The sequence below is a fragment of the Chaetodon trifascialis genome, chromosome 17 (assembly GCF_039877785.1).
Source record: "Chaetodon trifascialis isolate fChaTrf1 chromosome 17, fChaTrf1.hap1, whole genome shotgun sequence".
NCBI lineage: Eukaryota > Metazoa > Chordata > Actinopteri > Chaetodontiformes > Chaetodontidae > Chaetodon > Chaetodon trifascialis.
The window spans coordinates 127,501-152,790 of NC_092072.1; the positions used below are offsets into that span (position 1 = coordinate 127,501).

General features: G+C 47.0%; 3 protein-coding genes across 5 annotated transcripts in view; all 3 read left to right on the forward strand.

Annotated features, from left to right (window-relative positions):
- bop1 (BOP1 ribosomal biogenesis factor) overlaps positions 1-2,337 on the forward strand; it is an 11,081-nt gene extending 8,744 nt beyond the window's left edge. For both annotated transcript variants that reach the window (XM_070984177.1, XM_070984176.1), the window contains 3 exons: positions 1,048-1,132; positions 1,267-1,374; positions 2,012-2,337. In XM_070984177.1, coding sequence (XP_070840278.1) covers positions 1,048-1,132; positions 1,267-1,374; positions 2,012-2,165 — 347 coding nt within the window. In that variant the 3' untranslated portion in view covers positions 2,166-2,337. The remainder of the gene's footprint in view (positions 1-1,047; positions 1,133-1,266; positions 1,375-2,011) is intronic.
- Positions 2,338-2,731: 394 nt separating this feature from the next.
- ntaq1 (N-terminal glutamine amidase 1) lies at positions 2,732-7,838 on the forward strand. 2 transcript variants are annotated; one of them, XM_070984179.1, is made up of 6 exons: positions 2,732-3,224; positions 4,051-4,150; positions 4,268-4,318; positions 4,420-4,568; positions 4,799-4,923; positions 5,029-7,838. In XM_070984179.1, the coding sequence occupies exons 1-6, from the start codon at positions 3,163-3,165 to the stop codon at positions 5,175-5,177; spliced, it is 636 nt and encodes a 211-aa protein (XP_070840280.1). In that variant the 5' UTR covers positions 2,732-3,162; the 3' UTR covers positions 5,178-7,838. The 2 variants fall into 2 exon arrangements, with proteins under 2 accessions (XP_070840280.1, XP_070840281.1); XM_070984180.1 differs by having other exon boundaries at positions 3,082-3,224; positions 4,444-4,568; positions 5,029-5,288.
- Positions 7,839-8,066: 228 nt separating this feature from the next.
- Positions 8,067-24,475, forward strand: lrp12 (low density lipoprotein receptor-related protein 12). Its single transcript, XM_070984514.1, has 11 exons — positions 8,067-8,990; positions 11,482-11,538; positions 13,168-13,303; positions 13,424-13,626; positions 14,011-14,258; positions 15,852-16,001; positions 16,144-16,365; positions 16,447-16,713; positions 20,009-20,211; positions 20,307-20,439; positions 21,016-24,475. The coding sequence occupies exons 1-11, from the start codon at positions 8,924-8,926 to the stop codon at positions 21,955-21,957; spliced, it is 2,628 nt and encodes an 875-aa protein (XP_070840615.1). The 5' UTR covers positions 8,067-8,923; the 3' UTR covers positions 21,958-24,475.
- Positions 24,476-25,290: the final 815 nt, after the last annotated feature.

Consider the following 25,290-nt stretch of genomic DNA (forward strand, 5'->3'; position numbering starts at 1 on the left):
ACAGAGCCAGGTTCACCACAGAACCAGGTTCACCATAGAACCAGGTTCACCACAGAACCAGGTTCACCACAGAACCAGGTTCACCATAGAACCAGGTTCACCATAGAACCAGGTTCATCACAGAGCCAGGTTCATCACAGAACCAGGTTCACCACAGAACCAGGTTCACCATAGAACCAGGTTCATCACAGAGCCAGGTTCATCACAGAACCAGGTTCACCACAGAACCAGGTTCACCATAGAACCAGGTTCACCGTAGAACCAGGTTCAACACAGAGCCAGGTTCATCGCAGAACCAGGTTCACCGCAGAACCAGGTTCACTACAGAACCAGGTTCACCGCAGAACCAGGTTCACTACAGAACCAGGTTCACCACAGAGCCAGGTTCACCACAGAGCCCGGTTCACCACAGAACCAGGTTCACCACAGAGCCAGGTTCACCACAGAGCCAGGTTCACCACAGAACCAGGTTCATCACAGAGCCAGGTTCATCACAGAGCCAGGTTCATCACAGAGCCAGGTTCACTGTAGAACCAGGTTCACCACAGAACCAGGTTCAACACAGAGCCAGGTTCACCGTAGAACCAGGTACACCGCAGAACCAGGTTCACCACAGAACCAGGTTCACCACAGAGCCAGGTTCATCACAGAGCCAGGTTCACCACAGAACCAGGTTCACCACAGAACCAGTTTCACCACAGAGCCAGGTTCATCACAGAACCAGGTTCACCGCAGAACCAGTTTCACCACAGAGCCAGGTTCACCACAGAACCAGGTTCACCACAGAACCAGGTTCACCACAGAGCCAGGTTCATCACAGAGCCAGGTTCACCATAGAACCAGGTTCACCATAGAACCAGGTTCACCATAGAACCAGGATCTAGTCTGAACTGTGTGGAGTGACTCTTTGCAGGAGAGGCTTTATGAATTGACCACAGATTCACTGCAGCACCAAACTTTATGAAGTCAGAAAATGATTTTCCAGTGATCAGGTGACATCACTGCTGAGGGGCGGAGCTTCTGTCTCACCCGTCTCTCTGTCTGCAGGTGATCACGTGATCTGCGGGAGCTACGACTGCAGGCTGAGCTGGTTCGACCTCGACCTCTCGACCAAACCTTACAAGATGTTGCGGTATGTAACTGTCAGTCAACCAGGCAGCTGCCGATCAAACTCACTCTCTTGTTTCTGCTCTGATTGATCGATCTGATTGGTCCATAGTATCGATCGTGATCATATTGATTTTATTGATCTCTTCCTGTCTGCAGACACCATAAGAAGGCGGTGAGGGGCGTGGCCTATCACAGACTCTACCCGCTGTTCGCCTCGGCATCCGACGATGGATCTGTCATCGTCTGCCACGGGACTGTTTACAAGTAATACACACTGAAGTACACAGTGATACACACTGAAATACACAACGATACGCACTGAAATACACAACGATACGCACTGAAATACACAACGATACGCACTGAAATACACAACGATACACACTGAAATACACAGCGATACGCACTGAAATACACAGCGATACGCACTGAAATACACAACGATACGCACTGAAATACACAGCGATACGCACTGAAATACACAGCGATACGCACTGAAATACACAGCGATACGCACTGAAATACACAGCGATACGCACTGAAATACACAGCGATACGCACTGAAATACACAGCGATACGCACTGAAATACACAACGATACGCACTGAAATACACAGCGATACGCACTGAAATACACAACGATACGCACTGAAATACACAGCGATACGCACTGAAATACACAACGATACGCACTGAAATACACAGCGATACGCACTGAAATACACAACGATACGCACTGAAATACACAGCGATACGCACTGAAATACACAGCGATACGCACTGAAATACACAACGATACACACTGAAATACACAGCGATACGCACTGAAATACACAGCGATACACACAATAATCCTCAGAGTACTCTGCACTGATGTCCTGCCTCCCCCCCCCGCCCCCAGCGACCTGCTACAGAACCCGCTGATCGTCCCGGTGAAGGTCCTCAGAGGCCACGTGATCACTCGTGACCTTGGCGTCCTGGACGTGACCTTTCACCCCTCCCAGCCCTGGATCTTCTCGTCTGGAGCCGACGCCACCATCCGCCTCTTCACCTAGCGACCTGCAGCCCGGCAACCCGCTGACCCGGTATCCTAGTGACCTGCCTGGCATCCCATCATGGTCGGGTGGTCTAAATCAACACTACCAGGTTGCTAGGATACCACACCTGTGTTTGACCTTTGACCTCGTATTGTCTTCTTTTCTTTGTTTTTATTAAACTGCACATGTCTGACCTGCTGTGTGTCGTTACCATGGTGATCAAGTTCCTGCTTCCTGCCACCAACGAGCTTTTCAAAGAACCTTTCCTCCTGACGGTCGATCGATCGTTTATTTCAAATAGTTTACCTCCTGACGATCAATCGATCAGTTCACAGGTGATCCAGAACATTAAAATTTAGGAATAATCTCTCCAACATGGACAGATTCATGACTTCACTGCATCATCATCATCATCATCATCATCAGACTGAAGTTCAGTCTGTGATCAGTGAACACTGTGGAGTCTAAAGAGCAAGCAAGGGGGGGGGGCGCAGTCAGTCAAAGCAAATCTGAAAATAGCATAGCATCATCAGTGAACGCCTCATGTCGGTGTTCATGTTAACCAGCCGCAGTGAACACAACATGAGCTGCAGGTGTCCACAGGTAAAACCGTGACAGTGGCGCCATCAGTGATCCGCTTTGTGTTACTGAACACATCCGGAGCAGGTCGTCGTCCATGGTCGTGACGGTGGCCAGGGGTCCGACTTCGTGTCACGTGTCTTTAATAAAGCGCTTGCGCGGCTGTCGGAGCTCATGCACGGCCTCATCCTCCGTTCTGACCGGAGTCCTCGAGCTTCGTGTTCGAGCGGAGTTTTCTGCTTCCGGTTTGGTGTGATTGATTTCAGCAAATAGCGTACTGACGCCCGCACAGAGAAAACCGTTAATTTAAAGAAGAGAAGAAGCTGTGCGCACTTGCGGCAAATGGAAGGTTTTAATGTGAAAGGTTCGCACCGGATACCATTGGCCCTGACGTCATACATCTTTTCCGGCGGAACGTTTTCAGCGTGATAACAACATGAAGAGGGAAGACCGAGTCACACTGAGTCGCGAGAACTGCGTTTATACCAGCTGTTACTGGTAAATACGACAACATGTACTCTGTTATACTTCAGTGTATAATACCACAAGTACTGCTTTCATTGTACAGTATTTTAGTTTAATGATACAACAGAGCAAAGTTTTCAGCGGAGCCTGTAAACCTTTGAGTTGTTGTCACCTGACAGAAACACACAAAGCTGAGGACGTGATTGGTCCTGCAGGAACGTTGCTTCAGGCCATACATGGACGTTTGCAGTACACAAAGCAAATGACTAAATAGATCAAATATATGTCAAGTATTGTTTGTACACGCAGTAACATAAAAACATCTTCATTTGTAGGAAGAGAAAGGTTCAGGATTTACTGTGTTCCACATGAACACAGCCATGTTACCTGTTCTCAGGTGGAAACTGAGCAGTGTCAGAATGAACGAACCCTTAAACAACACAAGGTTCATTCATGTGTATTTATCATCATCATCATCATCATCATCATCATCATGTGCGTGAACTTGTCACCTGACACGCCTCCATTCAGGAAAAAAATGCATTTTTTCCAAGGTATTATCTGTAGCCAATCAGATGGCCTCCTCTATTTCAGCCAATCATGTACACATAGATTCAAAGATCAGGTAAGGTTTCACCTGCACTCCTGAATTACAACACAAAGACGGTGAAAGAGCTGCCAGGTGACTCTCCTGTCATGTGACATCAAATATGTTTGAGATACGACAGCATGCTAAGTTAGCGTGCTAAGTTAGCGAGCTAATGGACGGTCCCAGCTACTCTGTCAGCTAAGCTCTATGAAATGTCTCTGATTTAGCCAGTTTGTCCCTCAGGTTCTGCTCTCTGTTCTTGTTCTGCAGTGAAGAAAACGTTTGGAAACTCTGTGAGTTTGTCCAAAAGGAGAGAACCGCACCGCTGGAAGAACTCTTTGTGATTTTCATCTCCAATGACAACAGAATGGTGAGAAGACGCAGGAGAACATCAGGCGGCTAGAACGTCTGCGCCACGTTCTGCACGTTCCATAACGGGCCACCTGCCAGGTTCTGAAGCTGATGTTCTCTGTCTGTTCTCCATCAGGTTCCTCTGTGGAAGCAGAAGTCCGGACGTGGAGACCAGCCAGTGATCTGGGTGCGTGATGGTCAGACGTCACTGTGTGTTTCATTAGAACTGTGATGTCACAGACATGTCATCAATAATGATGTCACTGATGATGTCACCCTGTGTTTCAGGACTACCACGTTATCCTGCTGCAGGTTCCTCTTCAGTCGGACCCTCAGGTTTACGATCTGGACTCCGAGCTGTCGTTTCCCTGCAGCCTGCAGCTGTATGCTGCCCAGGCCCTCCAGTCAGACCACAACATCAAGCCAGCATACCACAGGTAACACACACCTGGACACCACAGGTGACACACACCTGGACACCACAGGTGACACACACCTGGACACCTCAGGTGACACACACCTGGACACCTCAGGTGACACACAGCTGGACACCTCAGGTGACACATCTGTGAAACAGGAAGTTAAACCTTCACCAAACACCTGTTCCTGAGTGTGTGTGGAGGAAGTGACATCACGGTAAAACGTACCTGTGTCTCTGTTTAAACAGGAAGTTGCGTGTTGTCCCTGCTGACAGCTTCCTGTTGAACTTTGCATCGGATCGATCTCACATGAAAAACCCAGATGGAACGTGGAAGATGCCCCCCCCACTTTACCCACCCATCCACACCGCAGGTCACATGACGCCCTCTGTATTGTGTTCCCTATGATGTTAGCACGTTTGATGATGTAAACCACGTGACGTCTTGATGACATCGCTGTGATGCGCTTCCTCCTCAGAGCATCAGATGAACCTGGACGACTTCATCAGTATGAACCCTGCTGTGGGCTGGGGGAGGGTCTTCACTCTGGACCGCTTCCTGCAGACCTACGTGGGAAATTCTTTGCCGCCATCATCGTCATCAGCAGCAGCGGCTTCGTCGTCGTAGCGGCTTGGTTTCAGGTCACAGCTGCAGACGTGTTGTTGCTGGGGACAACCAGAGCGCCTCCTGCTGGTCGCTCTGTTAGCAGGTCGTTTACCTGTAAATGTGTTCACCTGTGGGGGTGTGGTCACAGGTAGCCAGTAACAAACTAGATTCCTGCGTGTTAGAGAGTGAAAGTACAGCAGCGCATTGGTGTTTCCATGACAACAAATACCTGCTCATTGTCTCACAGTGATGATGTCATTTTGCAGCTCAATGTCACCTTTGTGAGGTCACAGTCACACCTGAGTCTGAAGTCCAAAACATGGTGGAATCAGACTGAACTCTAGATTCATGTGTCCACATGATTGTGTGTGTGTGTGTGTGTGTGTGTGTGTGTGTGTGTCGGCGGGTTTGAGGCCATGTTTTCGGATCCTTTACTACACTAAATGTACTAATACCACACTGTAAAAATACACAGATACAAGTAAAAGTCCTGCATTTAAAATGTTACTTTGAGTATCATCAGGAAAATGTACTTGAAGTAGTGAAAGTAAAAGTACTTAGTGCAGTAAAATGTCCCCTGTAACATCAAGTTTTCATTCTCCATATTTCAAATATGTTTTTTTGTTTGATTGTTATTTGTTTGTTTGGTTTTTTTTGTTCTGTCTTTTCTGTGTGAAGCAGCTCCTGCATGAAGGGTTCTACACAAATAAAGTGTACTTGAGTAAATGTACTTCGATTCCACCACTGAAAATCATCAACACACCTGGCCTCTGGCCATGTGAGCTGACACTCAAATGGACGCTGTCAGCCAAACGTTGATGGTCCTGACCCTGGTCCTGACCCTGGTCCTGGTCCTGGTCCTGGTCCTGACCCTGGTCCTGACCCTGGCCCTGGTCCTGGTCCTGGTCCTGGTCCTGACCCTGGTCCTGACCCTGGCCCTGGCCCTGGTCCTGGTCCTGGTCCTGGTCCTGGTCCTGGTCCTGGTCCTGGTCCTGGTCCTGGTCCTGGTCCTGACCCTGGCCCTGGGCTGACACTTGTTCCTGATTTTAAAGACCGCTCTGGCCAGCGTTGAGACTTTGTCCTCCGGCCGTCGATCCGTCCTCACGCCGCGTTCCAGCCGTTTCTTCCTGTGAACAAGAATCACGTTTCTCGTTCCGTCTGTTGTCAGAGCACCTTCGGGTGGTTCGGAGAGTCTGTGGTGGTCACTGTGGTCAGCAGGGACTCAACAACATGCCCCACACTGCACGGCTCCTCAACAACCGTCAGCCGGCGTCCAGGCCCGAGACAGACCCGGCAGAGACGGTTCTGTCCACAGGAGCCGGACGACGAGAGAGGAAGGCGGACAGGAACAGAACCGACCCCCACGAGTACCGGTCTTGAAGCAGGACCCGGACGAAGGTTTACTCCAGCTGAAGTCTGCTTCCTGTACAAAGACCAGGATGGGGAGAAGGACTCTGTCACATACGTACCAATAAATCAATCAATTGATCCCTTTGTGAATGTCGTCACGCTCATTTCAAATTCATGTTGAACTTTATTTAAACAAACATTTGAAATGATGTTTTTCTGCTGTTCATGTATGATAACGCTCCGTTTCACAAACACACTTCACTCATTCACGTCTCGTATGAAGTTGCTCAGTGAAGCGTCTCTACTGAGACGTCAGTCAGCTGCGTCTTCAACACGCCGTGTTGTCTGTGTTTGACCCTCACGTTTCTTCGTTCACATGATTTCAAAGACACTTTGAGTTAATTAAGGTCCAGACACTGTCTTTTGTCTCCTCTTCCTCTTCTTCCTCCTCATCCTCCCCTTCTTGTCCTTTGGTGCCCAAAATGTCCTTTCGGCACACTTCTCCACAGGGTCATGTAGCTTAGCTGTTAACTTATCCACAGTTTGTCCTGCGGGGCTTCCATAGAGTGTTTGCTTTTACTAACAGAAATCTTAAACATGGGCATCGAACGTCGGTCGAACAGGAAGCTCAGTGTGATCACGGCGTGCCACTGGTGGTAAAGGTCGTGAGGTCAGGACTGTGGTGACGCAGGATGAACATCATGTACCTGATCGGGCTTTCCAAACACCTGATTTCTAGGTTAACGATCCTTTTGTTCCGACCCGCAGATGGCCCCTCCTTTTTGTCTCATTTGTCTTCCTCGTCCTTCTTCCTGGAGGTGAAGATCAGTAGAAACAACAATCCGTCCTCTGCCGACTCATCCAGAGACGAGGACAAACAGCAGTGGACTCTGTAAAGGAGGTGCAGGATCAGATGGTGGAGAGGCAGCTGGAGAACCAGATGATCGTCACTTCCTGTCTGTCGTACCTGTGTGGTCAAAGGTTCGAGGAGGGATGATGTGGAAACACCTGGAGAGGAACGCAAGAGACCAAAGAAACGAGTCAAAGATGGAGGCTTCGTAAATATAAGAACTCTTCTTTCTTTCAGGGTCTTTCGGGTGGAAAAGAAGAATCTAACAGAACAAATGGAAACTCACCTGTCCGCTTACCTGTGCTATCACATTGTGTTTTTATCAAATGTCTTATCAGTTAATCATCAGCCTGACTCTGTGTTTAAAGGAGTTTCACCTGTGTGATGCCACCAACACGTCATCACCTTATCTGTCCACCTGCTCAAGACTTCTGTCAAAGTGAAACGATAAACAATAAAACAATAAACTGAAGCTGACCATGAAGCCTATGGCTGACCGTGTGTGTGTGTGCGCGCGCGCGCGCGTGTGTGCGTGTGGCCATGCATTACTCAAAATGTTCCAGTTGTTCCACATAAAGTTTTCACAGCATTTGATGAGTTCAGAGCTTTTGTGATAAGAATTATTACATCAGCGAATATAACTGAAGGATCCGTTACGTCACGGAACGGGGGGGTGGGGGGGCGGAGCTTACCAAGTCACCAACACACACACACACACACCCGGGTCGCTGTTGCCTGCGGACTGTTGTTGTTCGGCTCGATACTAAAGCTAACAGCTAGCAGCTAACAGACTGGGAAGATGTCGTCAGGATCACACATGTAGCGACTTCTAACCTCTCACCTGTTTATGTTAGTTAGCTCGGATTAGTTCCAATTAGCCCGGGTTAGCTGTCCGGCTCCAGGCTTTATGTGTTCATTAGGACCTTGTTGAGGAGGAAGAGCTAGCTAGCCGCTTAGCCCCGTTAGCATATTCCAGCTAACTGGACAGTGTTATAGATGTTAGCCTGGTTAGCCGAGCTGCGCTGGAGGAGACCGTTTAGCGGTTAGCGTTTGGCTAATTTATTTCGGGTGGAATAGCTGTTTAGCCTGAGAGCTAGCTTCTCCTTATGTTGTTAAGTTAGCTGTGTGTGCGTGTTTTAACATATCCCGAGTTGTTCCCGTTATGTTTCGCTGTATTCGGGCAGCAGTGTTTATTACTGTGGTAAAATGTCTGTTTAATGGTTCAGTTCTCGTAGAAGCTAATAACGTTAGCTGTTAGCTGGAGCTAACCGGAGTCTGATGTCTTTGTTCCGCTTTATGATGTGAACGCAGGTTAGCCATGACTGTTAGCTTAGTTAGCAGGTAGATTAGACATTATATTTGCATGATTGTGAGTGGAGCAGATGCTAAGCTAACAGATAATTCGGTACCGCAGATCTGTGATCTTTGTCTGCTGTTTCCGGGCAGATTTCAGTGTTTTATTTGATTTGTGGGTGACATGCAGCTGTCAGCTCGTCCAGCTGTGTGCTGACCTTCATCATCACCATCATCACAATAACGTGCAGCTGGTGGAGACTTGAGGGTTATTATGGCCCTCAGATCAGGCTGCAGGCAGAGCCGTACCGCGTGCGTCTTCTACCTGCTCGTACTGTCAGGTGAGTTCACTGACTCAGGACCAGCTGTAGAGATTAATCTGATGTGCTGGACTTATCCACGCGGACGTGACGTCATCAGGTTATAATGACCCTGTCGCTGAGAATGTGTGTGATTAAAAATAAAGAACAGATGGTTTGGCTAATTCCGGTTGTTAGACGTCACTTCCTGTTCTGAAGGTTCAGACTTTTTCTGCGCCAACATGAATAAGACTTTTAACATGTTTGTCAGCCAGAAAAGATGGGAATCCTAAATTTGAACCTGAATAAATATTTTGTCTGTTTTTATGATGCTTTTTATTATTTTCTGTTTTCGCACAGTGTTAGTGCTTTTCTCGTGCAGCTGATTATCAGGCCAATGTTCTGATGTCAGTCTGATTTAAATGATGAACACATTGGGATATGTATGCAGTAATCTGTCTAACTTTGGTACATTTAGTGTAAAATAAATAAATTCTTGTCGTTATCTTTTCGTTAAATGACGCCTGTGGACGATGAACGATGATGAGATTAAGTTCCATGAATTTAAACAGGATATATTTGTACCAAACTAAAATCAAAGGTTTCTTTCTAGATAGAATATTTGTAGTTGTTCACAGAGGATTTAATTAATTTGATGCTCAGGTTGAGTGACACACACAGCCATTAACCAGCCCAGATGTCTTCTTATTGGTTGTTGGCTAATTAACTTCACCTGAGTCCATCTGTGTACAGCCTCAACGTCTTCTCATTGTTTTATCTCATTTTTGATGAAGTCACGGATCGTTTTCTTTAAATGATTGTGTAGCTTATCGTGAACATGCTGTGATTGTACATCTTAGCTGGGTGGTTGGTCCAGTTTTTGTCAGTATGGCAGCTATTTGTTTGTTAATCTTTAGTTTTGTTTGCTAATTCTCAGTAATATTTTTGTTTGATTATTTTAGAGGTTTGTTTTGTTTAGAGTTCTTTAGTATTTTCTGTAGTTGTTTGTTTAGTTGAATTATTTCCCAGTTTAGTGTTTAGTTTGTCTACTTATTGTTTTGTTTCAGAATTTGGTTATGGGCACCAGAGGGCATATAGGTAGAAGGGTAGGTGTAGGACCAGAATGCACCTGGGTGGGCCAATGGTTTTTCACCAGAGCAGGAGAGGCAGGATGTTTTTGTTCTTTGTTTGCTTGCCTCTGGTAGAAATAAATCATGAAAACCCATACATCTTGAAATGGACATTGACTTGCTTGACATTGCCTGCGTAAGTCACAAGCCCATGAGGCAAAGTGGCTCTTTGATTTACATTTTTGAAGTTTAGGTAAAGGTTGTAGATTATGTTTTGACAAATGGCCCCTACAGTCAGGTTTGAGTTATTTTGAATTATTGAAGGAAGCAAAAATATCTTCAGTAACTCACTTCATCCCATCATTACGACGATCTGCTCTGATTAATTATGGCAATGGGAACACGTGACGGGATCAATAGATCAATCAATCACCTGCTCAGCTGCATCAGATGACAAATCTTATCAGTGTTTAGTTACTGACGACTCATTAAAATCCGATGTGCTGGCCCTCCACTGCTCAGTCTCCCTGAAGCTAAAGAAGATTAATGTTGTATATATTTACCTGGACGAGTCTCTGCCAGGTGTGCAAATGTGGACGGGAACAGTTCACCTGTGACGTGATCACATGGGTTAGACGCAGCCTGGCATCTCGTGATTCCTCCTTTCTCCTGTCCAACTTTAGCAGAGCTGATACGATTATGACATTATAACACACAAACGCACAAATAGACACAAACAGCTTCAGCAAAACGCTGTCAATCACATTTAAAGTGTAAAAAAAACACTGCACTGAAAGTACTGCGTGACAGACATGAGGCACATGACCACAGCTCCTGCTGTCCACTACTGTTTCATTTTTTATCCGAGTCTCTCCAATCATCATGTCAGTCCTAAGAATTCCTGCCTTAGATGGGAAAATATTCCGACTCTACACTCGCTGATATCGGTCTTCTCTCTCGCTTGATCTTTTAAAAATGTCGTTGATGTAGCAATAATATCCAAGTCGTGTTTCTCTCACATTAGTTTTCCCTCTTATGGACATAATGTGCAGAAATAGATAATCGGATGGTTTGAATCTGTGTGTTGTTGTTGGTTTTTTAGGAAAAATAATCAAATTCCAGTCAGTTTTTGCCAGTTCTGACAGTCCGTTAATGCTGTGGACATGCAGCTGAAGTGCTGTTAGCAGTCTGGACACGTGACCCCGTGTGTGTTCCCTTCTGCAAACGAGACTTCAAACTGAGGCAGTCCCCACCGGCTGGTTAATGGGACGAACAGTCAAATTGACAGTACGCCTGGCAGAGATGATAAATCCTTTCCTGTGATGTCAGAGGACGTGATGCGTTTATCTGTGAACAAGCTGAAGAACGTCCTGTTTGTTTGTTCTTGTGTCCTTTCATTCTGAGCTGCATCAGCGGTGCTAATGTTAGCAGCTTCCTGTTAACTGTGTCTGTGTGTTTCCCAGCATGCATTGCGACATCTCAGAGGAACGACAATGTCTACGTATCAGGGATTTCTAATGGTGAGGTCACAACCACACCATCGAACACAATCGCCAGGACGAGCTAAACGTCTGCAGTGTGAATCTGACTGTCTTACCTGTCGGTCTGTCGCCCTGTCGCCCTGTCTGTCTGCCTGTCTGTCTGTCTGTCTGTCACCCTGTCTGCCTGTCTGTCTTACCTGTCTGTCTGTCGGTCTGTCGCCCTGTCTGTCTGTCTGTCTGTCTGTCACCCTGTCTGCCTGTCTGTCTGTCTGTCTGTCTGTCTGTCTGTCTGTCACCCTGTCTGTCTGTCGCCCTGTCTGTCTGTCTGTCTGTCTGTCTGTCTGCCTGCCTGCCTGCCTGCCTGCCTGCCTGTCTGTCTGTCTGTCTGTCTGCCTGCCTGCCTGCCTGCCTGCCTGTCTGTCTGTCTGTCACCCTGTCTGTCTGTCTGCCTGTCTGTCTGCCTGCCTGCCTGCCTGTCTGTCTGCCTGCCTGTCTGTCTGTCACCCTGTCTGTCTGTCACCCTGTCTGCCTGTCTGTCTGCCTGCCTGCCTGCCTGTCTGTCTGTCTGTCTGTCTGTCTGTCTGTCTGCCTGCCTGCCTGCCTGCCTGCCTGCCTGTCTGTCACCCTGTCTGCCTGTCTGCCTGTCTGTCTGCCTGCCTGCCTGCCTGTCTGTCTGCCTGCCTGTCTGTCTGTCACCCTGTCTGTCTGTCACCCTGTCTGCCTGTCTGTCTGCCTGCCTGCCTGTCTGTCTGTCTGTCTGTCTGTCTGTCTGTCTGTCTGTCTGTCTGTCTGTCACCCTGTCTGCCTGTCTGTCTTACCTGTCTGTCTGTCGGTCTGTCGCCCTGTCTGTCTGTCTGTCTGTCTGTCACCCTGTCTGCCTGTCTGTCTGTCTGTCTGTCTGTCTGTCTGTCACCCTGTCTGTCTGTCGCCCTGTCTGTCTGTCTGTCTGTCTGTCTGTCTGCCTGCCTGCCTGCCTGCCTGCCTGCCTGCCTGTCTGTCTGTCTGTCTGTCTGCCTGCCTGCCTGCCTGCCTGCCTGTCTGTCTGTCTGTCACCCTGTCTGTCTGTCTGCCTGTCTGTCTGCCTGCCTGCCTGCCTGTCTGTCTGCCTGCCTGTCTGTCTGTCACCCTGTCTGTCTGTCACCCTGTCTGCCTGTCTGTCTGCCTGCCTGCCTGCCTGTCTGTCTGTCTGTCTGTCTGTCTGTCTGTCTGTCTGCCTGCCTGCCTGCCTGCCTGCCTGCCTGTCTGTCACCCTGTCTGCCTGTCTGCCTGTCTGTCTGCCTGCCTGCCTGCCTGTCTGTCTGCCTGCCTGTCTGTCTGTCACCCTGTCTGTCTGTCACCCTGTCTGCCTGTCTGTCTGCCTGCCTGCCTGTCTGTCTGTCTGTCTGTCTGTCTGTCTGTCTGTCTGTCTGTCTGTCTGTCTGCCTGTCTGTCTGCCTGTCTGTCTGTCTGTCTGCCTGTCTGTCTGCCTGTCTGTCTGTCTGTCGCCCTGTCTGTCTGTCTGTCGCCCTGTCTGTCTGCCTGTCTGTCTGCTTGTCTGTCTGCCTGCCTGTCTGTCTGTCTGCCTGTCTGTCTGTCTGCCTGTCTGTCTGCCTGTCTGTCTGCCTGTCTGTCTGTCTGTCTGTCTGTCTGTCTGCCTGCCTGTCTGTCTGTCGCCCTGTCTTTGTCCAGCCTGTGGTGAAGTGGCAGAGCTCCTGCGGGCGTCCAGCGGTGTCATCACCAGCCCTGGGTGGCCCTTTCAATATCCAGCCAGACTGAACTGCAGCTGGAATATCAGAGGCCGACCTGGGGACACCATCACCATCAGGTACAAACAGGTTGTTTCCATTTTTACAGAGAGGTGGCAGAGTTCAGAATCAGCCAGCAGAGGTCAAATCGGTGTTGAAAAAAGTCCCCTTTGACTTCATAATTTCCTCCTCTCTTGTAGTTTCCAGGACTTTGACCTCCAGGGCTCGCACCGTTGTTCCTCAGACTGGATGTCTATCAGCAGCTACAGGAGCCTGGATGGACTGCGGGTGTGTGGTTCCTCCCTGCCTCCACCCTACATCTCCTCCCAGGACCATGTCTGGATCCATTTCCACTCTGATGACAATCTGACAGGAAAAGGCTTCAGACTGTCCTATATCACCGGTGAGGACATGCGAGCCTGCTGTACTGTAAGAGCTTCACTGTGGTGCAGCTTACTATGATTCACGCATTTCTCAGTGCAGTGGGGATTTGAACCGACAACCTGTGTGTCCTTCTCCTTTGATGAGCAGAGCTGTCAGTTGGCACCTACACTGGCTGTTACGTAATAGTTGTTTACAGAGCAAATGATGTTGGCAGAATGACATAAATCTGGATGAGAGGCTGATGTTAATCCTCTAAGCTGATCCCTGAAGCCTGAAAGGACTGAAGGGGTAGATGAGTGCTGGATGCCAGAAAGAGGACAGAATGTGTGATCAGTTTTAGGGTGTTGTTGTGACATTACCAGATGGCTGACAGTTATTAATCAGTAGTACTCTGTTGTTGCAGGTAAGCCAGAGGCATCCAGCTGTGATGTGGACCAGTTCCACTGCTCTAATGGGAAGTGCATCCCAGACTGGTGGCGCTGTAACTCCATGGATGAGTGTGGTGACAATTCAGATGAGGAGCTGTGTGTGGACTCGCCCTTCTCCTTCCAACCCTGCAGCCTCAACGAGTTCCCCTGCCTATCCCGTTACACCCGAATCTACACCTGCCTGCCGCACAGCCTGCGCTGCGACGGCAGCATCGACTGCCAGGTAATAAACCAGTTCAGTCATCAAACACCATCTAGCTACAGCATCACAAAGATCTATGGGTTAAGTCGTCCTTATTTTGTTGGCAGCTTGTGATAGACAGTTGTCTTTTCTTTTTTGTTGGAACGAATGATGAACCAGTGATATAATCAGTAGATTGTGTAAATATTTAGTTGCTGCCTGAGATCAGAAAATGCCCAATGACAGACTTCATACGTTGGTAGTAAAACATTGTAAACAAAAACAGCTGCCAATAGAGCAGAAGGTCATTCTAGAGATCTCCACCAAAAATCACTGTTACATGACAACAGTTGCACATCTTTGCAGCTGGAAACTACTTTCACTATCAGCTACTGTAAATTACTTGTAGGGCTCTAACAGTTTATGACTGGTGCATGCAGACTACTACACAGTGTGTAGATTGATACTGTATGCTTTTTAGCCACATGGCTGAGGTTAGCACAAGAAGCTAGCTCTCACACTATGGCGAGTGCAGATCAAACGTTGAAGCTGGAAGACGCGGCCAGCAGCAAAATGTTGCCTCAAGCTGACGCGCTGTAAATGAAAACAAACCTATCCATGTGCTTTTTTTTTTCAACTGTACCGAACTTACATCCAACCGGGGTATGAACCAATCTGTGACTTCTGTGTGCCAAAACACCCCTAATTGGTTGATAATAAATTGTTTAGTCTGTCCATTAATTCCATTTCCTTTACCACATCTGGTTGTCATGGTGGCAGCAGTCAAGTATCCAATATGTCCTTTCCAGTTTCTCCTGGAGGATCCCAAGGTGTTCCAGGCCTGATGGGATAGATAATCCCACCAGTGTTTTCTGGTCTGTCTATGGGTCTCCTCTTCCTCAGGGTGTCCAGGAGGACAACTCCTTTTAACATGGAGCAGTGGTTTTTGTCTGAGCTCCTCACAAGGTTTAGTCCAGACACCCTGCTAAGGAATCTTGTTTCGTCTGCTTTAATCAGCTAACTCATTCTTTCAGTCACTACCCAGAGACCAGAACCACAGGTGAAGGCTGTTGATCCACAGGTGAATTCAGAGCTTCCCCCTCTGAACCATCACAGTCCGATACAGCACTCACATTGGTAATCTTTCTGTTGATCTCACGCTCCACCTTACCCTCACTGGTGATCCAGAACCCAAGATATGACTGGTCAGTGTGATACCCTGACACTTGGAGCTCACTCTTTAGTGCCTTTATTTTAAAAATGAACTGTCACCATGGTGTGCCAGACCACAAGTACTTTCTCCAACTTCCATGAGTCATTGACGAGGTGTGTCAACCAAGACAGCCCCACAGTGTCCAGAGTCTTTAGCATTTCAGGGTGAATCGTGTCACACCTGGTGACTTACACTGCTGAGCTTTTTAATTCCTCAGCGACCTCGACCAGAAAAATATCTTCCACTGATTCTTCTACCTCTGTCTCCTCTGCTGGGAGTGTGTCAGTCAGGTTCTGGAGTTCCTAAAAGTTCCTTCCACCACCTGATAGTATCCTCGGTCTGGCCTGGACTAAACCCTGCTGCAACAGTTTCTACATGTTGTATGCCTTTCATATATTTCTATGTTCTTGTGTTCTTTGCAGGACCTCGGCGATGAGATCGACTGTGATGTTCCCACTTGTGGAGAATGGTTGAGGAACTTCTATGGCTCTTTCAGCTCTCCAAACTATCCCGACTTTTACCCTCCAGGAAGTAACTGCACCTGGCTGATTGACACCGGAGACCACAGGAAGGTAACCCTTGACCTCAGTGCTCATCACAAACAAAAGAAGTGGCAAAGGCTTAAGAAAGATATCCCATCATTTTCTCCCTGAGCGCCCAGTGAAGTAAAGGTCTTGATTTCCTCCTTCCACTCACTACTTCCTCTTCCTGCAGGTAATTCTAAGGTTTACAGACTTTAAACTCGATGGGACTGGTTATGGAGACTACGTGAAGGTCTATGATGGCCTGGAGGAGAACCCTCGCCGTCTTCTCAGAGTGCTGACTGCCTTTGACTCCAGAGCGCCTGTCGCTGTGGTGTCCTCATCCGGTCAGCTCCGTGTTCACTTCTACGCTGATAAAATCAATGCTGCCAGAGGGTTCAACGTCACATACCAGGTGGGTTTAATTTCACCTCTTAAACTTTTGTCTGTGTGTTGTTATGGTGGACAGGTTCTGTTTAACTTCTTTATTCTGAAGGTGGATGGCTTCTGTCTACCATGGGAGGTTCCCTGTGGGGGGAACTGGGGCTGTTACACTGAACAGCAGCGCTGTGATGGGTATTGGCACTGTCCCAACGGTCGGGATGAGCTGAACTGTTCTTCGTGTCAGGAGGATGAGTTCCCCTGTTCCAGAAATGGAGCCTGTTACCCCCGATCAGACCGCTGCAACTACCAGAACCGTTGCCCCAACGGTTCTGATGAGAAGAACTGCTTCTTCTGCCAGCCAGGAAACTTTCACTGCAAGGTACATAAAACCTGTCTGCTGGTAATCTTGGAATTCGTTCCATAATAGCCATCCAGTAGTTCCCACAAGTAGAGATTTTACATACAGTGGTGGGTGGCGACTTGTGACGGGTGGGTTCAGTGATAAACTAGTCAAACAAAGGTTTATGAATAACTACTCAAAGCAATAACTACAGTAGATAAACATACATAACTATTAAAATAGTTCTACAAAACTACAAACCTTCCACCTTATCCTGAGCTCCTCCTTTGCAATTAGAAAAACTAAACAGATGTGTGACCAAACCTGTAAAGCAGGACAAGCCAGTCCAGACTCAGCCCACAATCAGAATCAAATTATTATTAGCCTCCATCCTCTCCACACGTGGACCCTCCATCAAACTGAGCTTGTCTGTTAGACACAAGAGGCGTCACAGGGTTTATAGTCATTGACCAACTGTCGCATTGAGTCTCAAACTCAGTATTTTTGATGCTTCCTGGATCCAAGACTGTCGTTCCCACCAAGACGACACAATAATACCACAAACTTACTGAACCAGCTTAGCCGCGCTCACTCTTTGGAGCGCAGCCGTATTTGCCAACGTCCGCCAACCGCAGCAGCACCGACAAGCAGCTGACCGCCATGCAGAGGTATCTGCTTCAGTGCCTGATGACAAATCATCTAAAAGGCACGAAGACGTAACGGAGGCAGCGGCATCTCATACAGCTAAAGACACGCTTCACTGAGCACTGAGGAGAAGCCAGCTTACAAACAGCTCTTATAATAAAAATATAACTGAACAGTTCATGTATGTTCAGAGGAAGAAGAGCGACTGAAGTTGTTCTTATGTCTAGGCTGGTTTTATAGTTCAGTCAGTGTTACTGTGCTGTCTTTGTTTGTTTGTTTGTTTGTTTGTATGTTTGTATGTATGTTACAGATGTCAAGTCCACCTCAGGGGCCCGTTGCACAAAACTAGGATAAGGGATTTTATTCATAAGAAATATGAATAATTATCAATATCGACCGATATAAAATACTTATGGCATGATACTTTAGTTGCTTTCGTCAATCAAAATTATGACTAAATATCGTCGTCAATGAACCTTTATCACATGACAAAAACGAAACGAGACGCAACGTAAATGCTGGTCATGTGTCTCGTTTAGTCGCGTTGTTGTTATTATTTTGCAGTATTTCTGTTTCCTGTCTCACTTCAGGGGCTGCGTCAGGTCGCACTGCGCAGTCGCAGGTGACGTCACGGCAGCAGTTCCCATTTGCGGCATTATTTAGATGCAGCTGCGGTCGGTTAACGTTAACGACAGACAACCGACACAGAGAGCGGGACCGACGGCCGGCCAGCCGGCTTTGGTTGGTAAAATAAATATGTTGTGAATTCAAATCAGAGCGTCTTCGTGTCTGGAATGGATGTATTGTTGAGTCTATAAGCTAACAATATAATAATAAGACAACCTTGTTGGAATTGTGAAATGGGTTTGACTAAAAAAAATTTTGGTTTTGTCTATACTACTAGATACTATATTGACTGGGTTAAATAGAACTGCATTACTAAAAAGAGACTACAATTTTCATTGACTAAAACTAGAATAACATGTCATCAGTTTTTGTCGACTAAAACTAGATGAAAATAGTCCCAGATAATTCTGACTAAAATAAGACTAAAATGCTCAGACTTTTAGTCGACTGAAACTTGACTAGACTAAAAAGAGTCTGAACATGACTAAAACTAATAAATTAAAATGACAGCTTGACACAAAGACTCAGACTAAAATTAAAACAGGCCACCAAAAACAACACTACGTGATACAGTTTTCAGCCATATCGCCCAGCCCTATGCAGACCTTTGAGTAGTCAGAGCACCTCTGATCTAAAGGCAGGTAAATGTAATCACAAGTAAACTTATTCCCAAATTACAGACTCAAAGGTTTTCCATCAAGCACGTCAGCAGATATGATTATCGCATGAATGCATGCATGAAATAGGGTTGGGCGGTAATCCGGTAATAAGGTATCCCGCGGTATCTAAAAATAGCAACGGTATCAGTTTCATTAGCGACATTAAAACCATGCTGTACATATCGGTCTATAGGGGCCAAACAGAAGTGCAGCATCGTCATAACAAAAATGAAGTCCACTCCGTTCAATGTATCTGGTTGAATTTTTACTCGAGAAAAAGGTGACGCTACAAAAATGAACCCGAGCAGTCGTACACATGTTTTAACACAGGTATGTGCAGGCGCTCATCTGGGCGGAGGACCGTCATCTCGTCCAAACACACGGAGAAACTCCTCTGTTGAAAACACTTTCAGCCTTTTTCTGCTTGCTGTTCTTTGCTCTCATAAAAGGACGAAATGCAAATAAAAGAGTGAAATCAGACTTGGGGCTGCTCAGCAGAGTCCTCTGTGAGACGCAGCGCTGAAACTAACTGTGGTTACGCCGGTCAACAGCTCAGCGACCCGCCCACATTCACCATAGAAGCACCAATGAGGATCCAGCAGGAAGTAACCCAGAGATAGGTTACTGCATGAAGAGCGCTCCCCCCACTCTAGAAACCCCCTCCTCTTTATGGAAACAGGCAGGACCTTCGTGATTGATGTCAAACTAACGCAGAGTCATAGGAGGAGACATTAGCAGCGTGTTTTCAGGCTGAATGTAACTTCTGACCTCAAAACAGCAAAGGTAAGACGTACTGTACGACTCAGCAAAGGTGTTTCTGCTGCTCTTTGGCTGCTAGCTCGCCCAGTTTCCGTCGCACAGTGAGGAGGCAGACATCTTCATCATCATCAGACTCTCTGCTTTCATATGATACCGAGCTTTTGAGGTTTGCGTGAAGTGGTGATGTGACTTTTATTTTTGTGTTTTCGTTACATGCGCGTTTGATTTCGTGGGGTATGAATCATGTTTCGTTTGAGTGGCAGTGTTTGGTGGAGGCTTTTAGCTGAGTTTCTCCCCGCCAGTCTGATATGCTACAAGCTAGGACTGGTGCTTCTTAGCGTGAGCACTGAACTGCACGCATGTCACGCTGCCCTGCAAAGTGATTTTTAATTAGTCGTGGTTATACCGTATACCCCGGGAAAACGTGGGGAAAGTTTGCCGGTATCAGAGTTTGGATACCGCCCAACTCTAACGTGAAGATCTGTTTGGTGACCTACAGGAGCTGACCTGCAGAAGAATGATGATCTGCACACATCTCGAACATGTTCTTGGTTCGGTTTCAGAGATGAACTGAAGTCTCCATTAATGGACTTCAAATGACAGAAGGAACATTTCTAACTGTTTGACCTCTGACCTTTCTGTAGAATAACCGCTGTGTGTTTGAGTCATGGGTGTGTGATGCTCAAGACGACTGCGGTGACGGCAGCGATGAGGAAAGTTGTCCTGTCATCGTTCCCACCAGAGTCATCACCGCCGCTGTCATCGGCAGCCTCATCTGTGGCCTCCTATTGGTCATCGCCCTCGGCTGCACCTGCAAACTCTACTCACTGCGCATGTTTGAACGCAGGTGAGGCCAGAGGGACACCTGTGTCACTCTCACAGCCTTTGATTGGTTACTGTTGTGGGATTTGTCCCTATGAGCTGTGTGATTGGTTGTTACAGGTCATTTGAGACACAGCTGTCCAGGGTGGAGGCAGAGCTCCTGAGGAGGGAAGCCCCGCCCTCGTATGGACAGCTGATTGCCCAGGGACTGATCCCACCTGTGGAGGATTTCCCAGTCTGCTCTGGGAGCCAGGTACCGAGACACTGTCTGTCTGCAGCCTCAGTCAGAAGCCCACCTGTCCATGCAGTTAGTTTACCTGACTCACCTGAACATTTTCAGACTGAACTCGTGGTCTCTGATGGGCTGCACCTTAACTCCCTTCACCCCCTTTCTTCCCTTCAAAAAACACTCTTCCTGGTCATATCAGCATCATTGAGGTGTAAAGTCAATTCTGGATCACTGAAACAGTCGCATTACAGCTGATATTCCTCAAATATTCTTCAGTAGACTGAAGTTACTGTAGACGAGCATTTTAAGGACCTCTTGTCAATATTTGCTTCAAATAAAAGTGACACTTTGAGGATAAACGGTGTCATTTTTGGAAAGCGTCTCATTTTGTCTGCTGATGGTGATCAGCTTCACGTTCACTATGATCAAAGTTTCAGCAGCTTCCAGGACTTGAGTTAGAAAAGGATACATAAGATAAGATAAGATAAGATAAGATAAGATAAGATAAGATAAGACAAACAAACCAACAAAAATCAAAGTTCAGACTCAAGTTTGAAACCTTGTCTCATTTTATTTGATTCTGTTCCACTGTGTCTCCAGGCCTCAGTCCTGGAAAACCTCCGTCTGGCTGTTCGCTCTCAGCTTGGATTCACCTCCCTCAGACTCCCCTCCTCTGGTCGTCATAGCAACCTGTGGCGCCGTCTCTTCACCTTCTCACGGTCCCGGCGGTCAGGTTCTTTGGCTCTGGTTTCTGCTGATCTGGAGGACAGCGCTGGCACTGGGAGCACTGGAAGTTCTGGTTCAGATCTGCTGTCTCCCGATTCAGATGACACCGATACGGAGGGAGAGCGAGGGAGAGAGCGTGGCGTGGGGGCAGTGGGCGGGTCTATTGCCGCCCTCCCCCAGAAAACCCCACCCTCCACCGCTGTGGAGGCAGTGGTATCGGTGACTACTTCAGCAACCTCCTTGACCCCGATGTCCAGCCATGAGAGAGGCCGCAACAGGCCCAGAGAGGCCCCGCCCCCCTCCAGCCCTGTTGCTGTGGTGACCTCCAGTCCAGACACAGCTTGTAACAGTGATGCCACAGAGCTACAGGCTCCACCCACCTCTGCCCTGCAGCGACTGGCCCAGAACCTGCACCGCCTTGCCAGGAATCTGACCAGAACCAGCCAGAACCAGCAGGACCAGACCTGGACCAATCACAGTCCACTTCACCAGCTGGAGACAGGAAGAGGCGGGGCTGAGGCTGCTGAGCAACGAGGGAGCAGAGAAGAAGAAGAAGACGTGGAGCTCCTGATTCCCGTCTCCGACTCGGACTCCTCCTCCTCAGTCAGTGATATCCGAGAGCTGCTGCTTGAGCCACACCCCTCCTGCACCACAGGCCACGCCTCCCGCCATCACCACGGAAACAGTTGTCGAGGAGGACGGGATGGCCCCTGTGAACACTGCGGGATGGTCCACACAGCTCAGATCCCCGACGCTTGTCTGGAGGCCACAGGCAAGACGGAGAGCAGTGACGACGAGCTGCTGTTGCTCTGCTAACGGCATCACATGCTCACTGACAGGTTAACACTAATACTACCCTGACCCAACCCCTACAGCTAGCTAACATGCTAACGATAGGGGTAGTCCTGCTAATACTACCCTTTTCCTACTCCAACAATTAGCTAACATGCATTGCAGCATTGACTAGCTAAAACCACTAATGGTATCCTTACTCATATCAGACTTCAGACAGCTAGCCAACTTGGTACTGTCTCACACTGGACTACAATTAACCCACATGCAAACAGATTAGCCTGGACTACAGCTAGCCAGCCAGATTTTGGACTAGGGATAATATAACACCTGTTAGCATGGGTTAGCATGTTAGCTGCATTAAGGGTTAGCTTTCAGTGATGTTGGAGATGAACAAACCAACCAGAGACCAAGGGAAGTGAAGTCACTAATTGGATTTGGATCGATCATCTAAAGTCTCCCCTGTTGTTTCCCCGGTCCGTCCGTCAAAATGCTCCCCTCCTCCCTGCAGGTGGATGTCCTGCTCGGTACGATTTCATGAACACTGACTTCCTCCTCATTGGTGCAACTGTAAACTGTCCTGAGAGAACAAAGTGATGGTTCTCTATTGATGAGAACATTAAACTCTGATCCAGATGATCTGGTCCAGGAAGTCAATAAATTGTGACATGGTAGACTTGTGGTCAGGTACAGCGGTTTAAATGGTCCCCCTTTGTGCTGGTTGTTGACTCTGTTAAAGGATGAGAAGGGTCATGTGACTAATGGAGGTAGCCAAAGACACTGTAAAAGTAACAAAAATCTGAGTACAAAAGTTCAGACTTCGGTTCTTCAAAGGTCCTTGAGCAGCAAGCTCTGGACCTGTTTCTGAGCTTTCAACCATGTAAGCCATAAGACAAGAGCAGCTGCTGCATTCGCCAGTACTTGCTTTATTTTTTAACCAATGTTAAAATGTTCCTCCCACAGAGGGACAGTTCAAAGACAAAAAGTTCAAAACAAAGCAAGACGAGAGACATGATCAGGGGATACCTACCTTCACCGCACTGTATATTCACAATATAGAAAGTTTCATATTATACACCTCACTTCCTGTATTTACATATAATTTCAATTGTTTGGCTTCATGGAAGTAGACAAAAAGACTGATCCGACTGTTCTGGACGACTGACGTTTTCAGCTGCTGCTGTGAAAAGTGTCACAGGTTAGAATCAGCAGCGATGTGACGATCGCCTCGAACCCTTCATACGTTTCATGGATTTTTTTTTTAATAAAGGTATATTGAATTGAATTGGATTTTGCTTCCCGTCACATTGAAAATGAAGCACAACAACACAAATGGAATTTCCATTCATCGGTTTTATACTTAGCTAAAAATTTTAAGCTAACCATTGATACCATTGACTTGATCCCTTAGACAGCAGTTTGGCAACAATTGATGCTAATGCCAGCTGGGCTACCTCCCTGGGTCATGTGACCCCCATCTGCTCATTATGGCGGTCTCTGTAGTCCTCAGCACTGAACATGGTTCAGGTTCCTGTCTGGCGCCCTCTTGGTATTTCATGTTTCTACCTGTTCTGTTCTTGGACTGGTTCTAAAGGGAAGATAAGGTTCAAGACTGTTCTGTTCTAAAACACAGATGGTCACGTTACAGTAAAAGTCCTCGGTCTGATCGTTCTGTAAGAACATTTCAGATCTCAGAGGTCAAAGGTCATGAGTCATGTTTACACTCCATGTTCAACACAGAGGACTCAGAAATCAGACTGTGGACAACTTTGACAGCGAGAGGCTGTTTTTCTCTCAGCTGATAGTTTGTGTTGGAGAAGATGGAGGATTCAGATGGTCTGAAGGTTCAGAACCAGAACAGAACCAGATGGTCCAAAGGGTCACTTTAATGTGTATCTGGACAGTTTTACAAACTGACATCAAAGTTCTGCATTATAAATATTTTAACTTTTGTGAGAAGACATAAAAACTCTGAGCTCCTTCTGCTTTACTCCTCCTCCTCCTCCTCCTCCTCCTCAAACTGAAGCCATTCAGACTGACTTGTCTATTTATGATCTTTGTTTTTGGTACTCAGATCTCAGCTGACCTCGTGTGAGTGTGACTGTGTATATTTATTATGGTTCTTATTAATATGACTGGTTATTATTGTTGTTGCTGTGTTCATTTGTTGTGTAGCTGTTTTTCTGACCTGCATGATTCAGATTGTTTGATGTTAGTTTTTCTTTGAGTCTGTAAAGTAAAAAAACTGTTAAACTGCACTAAAGATTAAAGGTTCATGTTTCAGTCTCTTCACATCTGTCAGGCAGATGTTTTCATGGAGAAAGCTCAAAGTGTTTGATCTGCCTCCCTCTGCTGGTAAGACTGAAGATTGCAATAGTTTCCTCTTTCCCTCCGTTTAGTTTTTTATGACATCAAAACAAAAAACATTAAGACAATAAAATTATGAACATATTGTTTGTCAAAATAAAAGTTGTTTGAACCATTTCCACCAAGCTTCAGCTTCACATTAAAACATCATATTTACATTAAAATATGCGTTAGCAAATCAGCTGCTTGTTGTCGTGACAGAATCAGATAAACTGATGGATTTTATTCAGTTTGGCTGAAAAAGCAGCTCATTGGCTGGACTACAGGATGAAACTCAGAGGATCACTGAGCTTGTCTGTTAGACACAAGAGGCGTCACAGGCTTTATTGTCATTGACCAACTGTCGCATTGAGTCTCAAACTCAGTATTTTTGATGCTTCCTGGATCCTGAAGAGGAGTTTTTGTTTAGACCAGGACTCATTCATTGGTCGTTGAACTGTGGCTTTTGTATTGAGCTCTGATGGCCTCCTGGTGGAGCTCTGAGAGCATTTTTCTGCTTCAGTGTCTAGGTTTTAATGTGGCTGCTTTGTCTTGGTCGACATCGTTTTCATGGTGACGTTATCTGCTGCAGAGCGTTTGTTACGTTCACGTATCGCCAAACGTCAAACCAGAGGATTTACTATCAGCTCCTGAAGCACAGATACAGAATTGGTCTTTTCTTTGGGAAACAGTAAGTCGTGTAAATGTAGCTGTAAGAAACAAATACGGACCAACTGTCAGAGCCTCGTCTGCCTCGGTTTCGTCCCACCCAATCACAAAAGACGTGACGTTCCCATTGATTGATCAATGTCAATTTGTTTATTTTGCCATTGCCGGTCACTCCTGACCTCTGACCTTGAATAAAAATCAGATGCAGACCTTTGAGTAGTTTGAGAACCTCTGAGCTTAAGGCAGGTAAATGTAATCACAGGTAAACTTAATCCCAAGTTAAAGACTCAAAGATTTTCCATCAAACACGTCAGCAGAAATGATTATTGATTATCGCGTGTG

Excerpts from the sequence above, each read along its gene's own strand:
- ntaq1 (XM_070984179.1), top strand. The coding sequence starts at position 3,163 with ATGAAGAGGGAAGACCGAGTCACACTGAGTCGCGAGAACTGCGTTTAT. Across the intron at positions 4,151-4,267 it reads TCTCCAATGACAACAGAATG|GTTCCTCTGTGGAAGCAGAA; the intron begins GTGAGAAGACGC and ends GTTCTCCATCAG. Across the intron at positions 4,319-4,419 it reads GAGACCAGCCAGTGATCTGG|GACTACCACGTTATCCTGCT; the intron begins GTGCGTGATGGT and ends CCTGTGTTTCAG.
- lrp12 (XM_070984514.1), top strand. The coding sequence starts at position 8,924 with ATGGCCCTCAGATCAGGCTGCAGGCAGAGCCGTACCGCGTGCGTCTTC. Across the intron at positions 8,991-11,481 it reads CTACCTGCTCGTACTGTCAG|CATGCATTGCGACATCTCAG; the intron begins GTGAGTTCACTG and ends TGTGTTTCCCAG. Across the intron at positions 16,366-16,446 it reads GGTTCAACGTCACATACCAG|GTGGATGGCTTCTGTCTACC; the intron begins GTGGGTTTAATT and ends TTTATTCTGAAG.